This window comes from Triticum aestivum, chromosome 3B (assembly GCF_018294505.1).
Source record: "Triticum aestivum cultivar Chinese Spring chromosome 3B, IWGSC CS RefSeq v2.1, whole genome shotgun sequence".
In the NCBI taxonomy this organism is placed as follows: Eukaryota; Viridiplantae; Streptophyta; class Magnoliopsida; order Poales; family Poaceae; genus Triticum; species Triticum aestivum.
In genome coordinates, this window is record NC_057801.1 from 39202425 (window position 1) to 39210335 (window position 7911).

The following is a 7911-nucleotide window of genomic DNA, read 5'->3' on the forward strand; positions in this document are numbered from 1 at the left end:
GATGGTTCTTGCTTCGACCACGGTATTATCTCTCTACCTTCCCATAGCCCATGACCACCGAATCCAGCTACCTCGCCTTCTTCTTCACCACAATCTCTCAAAATCATCCGCTCCGATGTCTCTCAGCTGGTGCTGGTTCTTGGTCTTGGTCGGGGTGTGGTGGCTGCGACTGATGCTCGTGGTGGCCGAGGAGCAGCAGGGGGGAGGCTGCTCGGCCAAGATGTGTGGCAATGTCATCATCTTCCATCCGTTCTGGCTCACAGACATAGAGATGGGAAGATCATGCGGTTCTGCTTCCTACCAGGACTTCGATGTTGCCTGTCTTAACCGCAGTCATCCAACTCTACGGAGCTCTGTACTCTTCAACATCGGCTTTGAAATCCTCAGCATCTCTTACGACCAACGCAGCTTGTATGCGGTTGATCTGGACAAGCTGGATTTATGTCGTGCCCGCAACAGCTGCCATGTACCGATCTGGAACACCTCAGTCAAACTGAACGGCCCATTTAGGATCGACCCCGGCAACCTGAACCTCATCCTGTACAACTGCACGGCGGCAGCGGCGGCCTCGGCACGTTGGGACAGAGGCCTCGTGCAGACGAGCGTGAGATGCGCGAACGAGTGGGAGGTGCTTGTCCGCGCGGGAGTACCTCACGACGCCACAGGGGACTACGCCGGCTATGCATTGGAAGGCTGCGCTGCTACCGTCGTGCCCGTGTCGGGCTCGTCGGCGGGGCCGGGGATAAACGGGAGCGGCTACGAGCAGCTCTTGAACGATGGCTTCCGCTTGACATGGAGTAGCCCGCCTCAGCCCACTCTCCTTCCACGTAAGTTCACTTGTCGAATTATCTTTTAATATGCCAGGATTTCCCTAATCGAGCCAAGCAATCGATCGTGTCACTCACTTGTTGAGGATGTTCGCCGCCCGCCTGGTAGTTTTAAGCTCACTTTCAAAAAAATTTTATTTCCGTTAAACTTATTTATGGATTAGAGAACAGCATCTTCAGTGGCTTTACAAATCTATCATCTTCTTTCTCTTCTCCACTTCCAGTCATCCCTTTCTCTTGCCTTGTCGAACTAATTATCCATGGTCCCCTCTGCGCCAGGGGTATTTTCTTTCTTGCCAAGGCATGTAATTAAGTAGAAAGTTCTCCATCTCCCATCATATAAATCTATGGAACAACAGGTCAGCCTGTATGTAGACTATTTCTGCAACTCCAGGTATATGAGAAATGGGTGATGTGTCTTCTGCCGGTACCGATCGGGATTTTAAAAAATGCAGACCGTTTTTTCTTTTCTGAGGGAAAAAAAGTGACATAGTTATTCATGTAAAACAGTACAGACATGTAATCCAAGGTCTACACTATCTTGCGACACCTCTTTTTATTTTGTACATATCATTCGCAAATATTGAAGATTCAAAACATAGTGCATGTGCTTCTTTCTCTCCGAAAAACAACCAATAATAGACTACTGCATGGTCTTGCTTTTTGAACTAAATATGATGCAATATTCCAGGTAGCAAGACAACTCGCACGAGGATTATAACAATAGGTAAGCCAAAACTTTCCATGTATGATCATTTGAGCCTCAATAGTTAATTTAGTGAATTTCAAACATAAATAAAATTTTATAAAAATCATACTGCATAATCTTTCGCTTTGATTCCAAATAAGAGTTTAAACATGCAAACTGTCAGCATGTGCATAATATAAGACTAATTACTTCAGAGCAAATATATATGACCTTTTCCCCTTTAGCTTGTTACCACTTTTATTGTGTTGGACTCTTTCAGATTAACAAATTTGAACTATTGATAGTCTAGAGATCCAGATGTGCATATCGTCCCTTCAGACCTCTCATTTATAACATAAAGTAACATCTACTTCTATCCCAGCTTTGATATCAGCAGCTGCAGCACTGCTCTTCCCATGTATTTATGTGCTGATATGGTATATGACGGGTAAAAGAAACTGGTTTCTTCTCTGGAAAAAGAAAAGCAGCAGCGCTGAAAGGCAATATGAGGCCATGATAGCGTCGTATGGATCACTTGCTCCAAAAAGATACACATACTCAGAGGTAATGAAGATGACGTCTTCTCGCCATAAGCAGCTTGGTCAAGGTGGTTATGGTGTCGTTTTCGAAGGAAAGGTACCTGATGGTCATCTGGTTGCTGTGAAATTCTTGCACGACTGCAAAGGGAATGGGGAGGAGTTTGTGAATGAGGTTATGAGCATTGGCAGGACCTCTCATGTCAATGTTGTTAGCCTGTTTGGATTTTGTTTGGAGGGATCAAAACGAGCTCTTATATATGAGTACATGTGCAATGGTTCCTTGGATAGATACATTTACTCAGACAACCCAAAAGAAATTTTAGGATGGGAGAGGCTGTATGCGATAGCGATTGGGATAGCCCGTGGACTGGAATATTTGCACCATAGTTGTAATACACGGATCATTCATTTTGACATTAAGCCTCAAAATATCCTTCTAGACAAGGATTTTTGTCCAAAAATTGCCGATTTTGGTCTTGCAAAACTGTGCCGTAACAAGGAGAGCAAGCTTTCAATGATTGGTGCTAGAGGTACAATTGGATTCATTGCTCCAGAAGTTCACTCACGAAACTTTGGACTTGTTTCAACAAAGTTAGATGTTTATAGTTATGGAATGATGTTGCTAGAGATGGTTGGAGGCAGGAAAAATGTGAAATCAATGGCTGAAAAATCAAGCGAAAAATATTTCCCAGATTGGATTTATGATCACTTTGCTCAAGACGATGGATTAGAAGCATGTGAAGTTACAAATGATATTGAGGAAATTGCAAGTAAGATGACCCTGATTGGCTTGTGGTGCATACAAGTATTACCTGTGTATCGTCCTAGTATAACAAAAGTGGTAGAAATGTTCGACAAAAGCTTAGATGACATGGCCATGCCACCGAAGCAAAACTTCAGTGGACTACTGTAAGATACTTCTACATCCGTTTGTGTTCCCTTTTTACCGTGAAGTTCCATTTTAAAATATTTTCAATAACTTGACCTACTTGCTTATCTCCAATTTCAGCGAAAATTCAGCTCACAATATGAACGTACAAAGTGCAAGCTCTATGACATCCGAGGAGATAAGGCTTGTGAATTCCGGAAGCACACAACAATTTCCACCTCTTTGAAAAGGTAACCTGTACTAGAATATATTCAGAAGTTCAAGAGGCTCAACTAAGTTCGACATTTAATCATAATCACTATGGAATTGCTAATGCATACTGACTGGAAATTCAAATTTTCTTTGAAAAAAATAATAGCAATTGCTTTAAGATTGTAGAGAAGGGCAAAGTTTTAGTTTGATGTGCATATTCCATGTGCTGTGTACGAATGACCTAGAGTAAAGGGTGGCTCTATCCCTAAATCTTGCTTCTCTGGTTATAAATAAAACTCAGATAAACATCTATTGAATTGAAGCTCCATTGATGAAAATCATTGTCTAAGTTCGCAAATAATCACTATATCACTAGATGTGGGTTATAAGGAGTAACATATAATGATTTTTCAGCTTGGCTGTTGGGAAGGGCGTGAAGAACAGAAGAGATACAATGTCATACCATTGAGTTCATGGCACAATAGGAGTGGTGAGAACAAACTTTTGCTTGCAGATGGAGATGTCAACGCCAACCATTTTTCTCTCTGATAGGCACTTAAATGCGTGTCATATTTGAACTAGCACATACCAAGGTTGTACCACTCACCAGTTGATAACTGAAGATTTCTGAGATCACTGTATTTTAGGAGTATACACAGCGCGAAGTACAGACCAATTTTTTCCTTAGGTGTTCCATGAGTTTTGTGTTCCACCTTCCAAGTTCAAATAGATAAAATTATTGGACCTTATGCCAAAGGCAGACAGCCCTATTCCCCCAAAAAAGGGAGACAGGTAGCAAGATCTTCCAGAGTACCATTTCGCCCCAAAACTGAATAAACGTGATTTAAGCTCTAATTGTGGGGCTGAAATTTTAGAATCATGATATAAAGTGTATATCCCTCTAAACATGCACCTAATTATATGGCAATTCAAAGCAAGCAGATTAATCGAAGGCGGTATACTTACTTGTTCCTCTGCTCCGTAGGTGGTATCCACTCGAGGAAATGGCATCGTGCTTTTGCTTCATGCGTACACAACTTCGCCGGCGACCACCGCCCTACTCCGATTTTACTCTTCCTCTGCTGGCGAGACGATGGTTTGTGCCGCTTCTCAGGCAACACCGTTACCATGGCTCCCCATTCGCCGCCCTAACCTAGGCTGGGCTGGTCCGAGGGGTTGGAGGCTACCGACTATGCTCTGCGCGGGCCACGGCGGCACGGGGATGCGCACTCTGAATCGGGGGCAATACACCATTACCGGACAGCCAGCGGTGGAGAGCCAGGGGGTCATGTAACGGCCCAGATCAGAGCAACACAATGGGTCGTATGCGACCGACATTTTGTTGTTCGTTCCGATAGATAGCCCATCACTTCCCTTTTCCATTTTTCTGGTGGATTATTTGGGCGTCAAACTCGGCGTCCATTTCAGGATCGCCTCCGACAACCTGAACCTCATCTTGTACAGATGCACGCAGGCCGCAGCGGCGGCTGTGATACATCGGGACAGAGAGCTGGTGCAGACGAGGATGAGGTGCGAGAACAAAAGCGAGGTGTTTGTTCGTGCAGGAGACCATTACAACGAGATGAGCAGCTACGGCAGCTACAAGGGCTGCGACGCTGCCGTCATGCCTGTGCTGCGCTCGTCAGGCGAGGCAAACGCGGACAACTACGAGCAGCTCATCAACAATGGCTTCCTCCTGACATGGAAGCGCCCTCTTTCTACACCTGCACGTGCAAGTAAGTTAACCCGTCAAATTACCTTTAAATTAAGTTTGTACCTAATCTAGGACGAGTAGTGCCTAGTTTGCTTGCATTTCCGTAATTGAACCAAGCAATCAAACATGTTACTCAATTATCATGGTTGAGCTTTTTTACGGTACCTTGGTGCTCCAAAAACATATAGGAGTACGAAATGGATCTGACCATCCGTACATGAAGACAACTTAGTCATTTCCAAGGCATACAGCCCTGGCCGCCATCCCCACCATGGCGATTGTACGTCCCCCCGCCCTCACCATGGCCGGTGTGGCATCTCCTATCACGTCGTTGCCCACCAACACGATTGCCTCTTGTCCTACTGACGTTTTCCATGGCACATAGCCTGCGACCGCACGCTTGTGATCTAATGTACCCATGACCCTTGGCTCTGCTCACCCCTCCGCTTGCCGCTGCACCGAAGGACGCGTCCTCCACTATGGACGTCTTGTCACCGTCGTCGATGTGCATAGATCTTAGGCTCTCGGCCATGCATGACCCACCCATCCAAGCGCGCGTGCACGGTTTGCATCTAGTTGATTTCCTGCGGTGCTGAATCCGACTTCCGGCCAGGGCGAACAAGAATAGTTTTTGAAGAAATATTCGCCAAATTAATATTATCGATTTGTTTCTTGTAAAAAGAATGATAACGAGGTTTGTTTGACGTTTTTGCCCCTGTGACCAAGGTACTCCGTGACCTTTTGAGTTGGTACTGCCACGAACTAATTCTGGAGTGCCAGATGATAATGGCCACTTGAACGGTCTAATTAAATGGCTGGCTTATATTACTTTTTGGGGTACTGTAAGAGGGCTCTCATGGTTTGAGTTAGAGGCCGCTCGGAAACTCTCCGCTCCGTAACTCCGCAGCGGAGCGGAGCGGCATCCAGTAGAATTTTGGCGAGCGGCAAAATGGGCGCTCCGCCCGCACCGCTCCCTGGCGAAGGAGCCGAGTATTACCAAACACAGCCTTACTATCATGTCACGGAACTTGAAATACTGATTCTTACAAGTAAAATGTTGAGAGTGAAATATACGAAATGAATTAACATACCATGGTGTTGATGTCTGCAGACCAGACTCAGTCCTTGGGTCCATCTTTAGTCCATAGTTGACAGTGACATCGCATCGCATCATCTCCTTAGTCAAGACTTGTCCTTTGGGATCTGCTGAACTATTTACTTTGTTTTGAAAAATATAATCATAATCCCCGGAATTCCGACGCTAGCCTGTATCCCACCTCCATCTGTTTGTCTTTTGATCAAAACTCATCAGGGCGCAATCGATCACCAGATCTGTCTCCAACCGTTCCGATGTCCTCAACTAGCTTCTTGTTGTTGCTGTTCCAAATTTCTAGCCTCACAAACCTGTTAAACTCACGAAAATAGACAACACCCCGCTGGTCGAGAACCTGATGTACATCTAATACACCCAAAACGAGCAGTGCTCCACTTGGTTCAAAAAGTATATGGGATTATATAGACATTGACAACGCTCCATGCCTCCAGTTCCTTGCTCTAAACATAATAGTGCATTCTATGGTGAAAAAACGTTCACGGTAGAACTGTGGAACACTGCACCAACTAGACATGGATCGAGACATTTGGATGTTGACTCTCTCTGGCTGGTATATATGGAGAAATAAATGCGTCTAGAGAACCAGTCAAACTCGTTGGCTAGCAAATCAGTCAAAGTAGTTGGCTAACACCATACATAATATCTTCTGCCTTATCTTCGTGCTTCAATACTGTTCGTTGTAGTTTGAGCCATACGTCCACCAGCCACCCACGGACCGACCGATCCAACGGCACGATGCATCCCCCCTGTTTCTTCAAGCCCTCCTCTCCGTCCTAGCAATAACATGCTTCCTGCTGCTGCACCACACACAACGATGCCAGCGGTGACAACCATGGCGGTATGGACATGTCTGAAAAATCCTACAGCCACTTGATCTGCAGCCACTCATAATTCTATCCTAGGTTTTCCGTTTGCCCCGTCAATTGGAATACTCGGGGAGTTCCGATTTAAATGTACGATGACTGCCAAAGGCCTCCATTACCTCATCCATATATCAATCATTCTTAGCCACGTTATTTCTCTCTCGTGCCTCCCCATAGCCCATGCATGATCACCAATTCAGTTTGCTCCCCTTCTGTTTGTTGCTGACACAAATTTCTCCCAGACGAGAGAAGTATGGCTTCACCACCAGGCCGCGACCAATTCTCTTTCTAGGGAAGAGATGGACGTTATTTAACTATACTGCAAGAGTTTGAATTCAAAATTTCAAATTATTCGAGATTTTTTGCTCGATATGAGTGTTTCTCGAGGGGGGTCGGTAAACGCGGTAACCGCGCGGGATCTCGGTATTTCGCTCGGTTACCAAAACAGAGGTCACAAGTGAAATTGAGGAAATAGCAAGAAGGATGACATTCATTGGCTTGTGGTGCATACAAGTATTACCCATGTATCGCCCTACTATAACCAAAGTTCTAGAAATGTTCGCCAGAAGCTTAGACGAATTGGACATGCCACCGAAGCAAAACTTCAATGAACTACTGTAAGATATTTATCAACTTATTTATGTTCCTTTTTCTTTTTAGTTAAGTTATCCTGAAAGGTTATTCTTAAATAACTTGACGTACACATTTATGTCTTGTTCCAGTGAAGATTCAGCACACAATATGAGCGTACAAAGTGCACGTTCTACCACTCCTGAAGACCTGAGCCTTGTGAATTAAAACAATACCAGTCGCCAACTCTTTGACAAGGCAGGATGCACTAGATTCAGAAATTAAAACAAAAGCAATTATCTTCAGAGTTGTATCACCAACATATTTCATGTATGTACCATCTTGATTTAAGGGTGCCTCTATCTGGAACAAACTCCGATAAATGTTGTCAAAGTTCTAATAAATCAGAAGTACTGTCCAAGTTAGAAATTTTATTACTTCAACAAAAGGAACATGTAAAAAAGATTGACCTGTCATGAATCTCCACCCTGATTATCGGAGAAGGGGCTGCAGAG

The 7911-nt window shown here is 44.5% G+C and overlaps 1 protein-coding gene across 1 annotated transcript; it reads left to right on the forward strand.

Annotated features, from left to right (window-relative positions):
- The first annotated feature begins 115 nt into the window (after positions 1–115).
- LOC123067243 (probable receptor-like protein kinase At5g39030) lies at positions 116–5260 on the forward strand. The gene is made up of 4 exons (XM_044490131.1): positions 116–839; positions 1898–2963; positions 4564–4871; positions 5235–5260. The coding sequence occupies exons 1-4, from the start codon at positions 116–118 to the stop codon at positions 5258–5260; spliced, it is 2124 nt and encodes a 707-aa protein (XP_044346066.1).
- The last annotated feature ends 2651 nt before the right edge of the window (positions 5261–7911 follow it).

Excerpts from the sequence above, each read along its gene's own strand:
- LOC123067243 (XM_044490131.1), top strand. The coding sequence starts at position 116 with ATGTCTCTCAGCTGGTGCTGGTTCTTGGTCTTGGTCGGGGTGTGGTGG. Across the intron at positions 840-1,897 it reads CCTTCCACGTAAGTTCACTT|CTTTGATATCAGCAGCTGCA; the intron begins GTCGAATTATCT and ends CTTCTATCCCAG. Across the intron at positions 4,872-5,234 it reads TTCTACACCTGCACGTGCAA|CCTGCGACCGCACGCTTGTG; the intron begins GTAAGTTAACCC and ends CATGGCACATAG.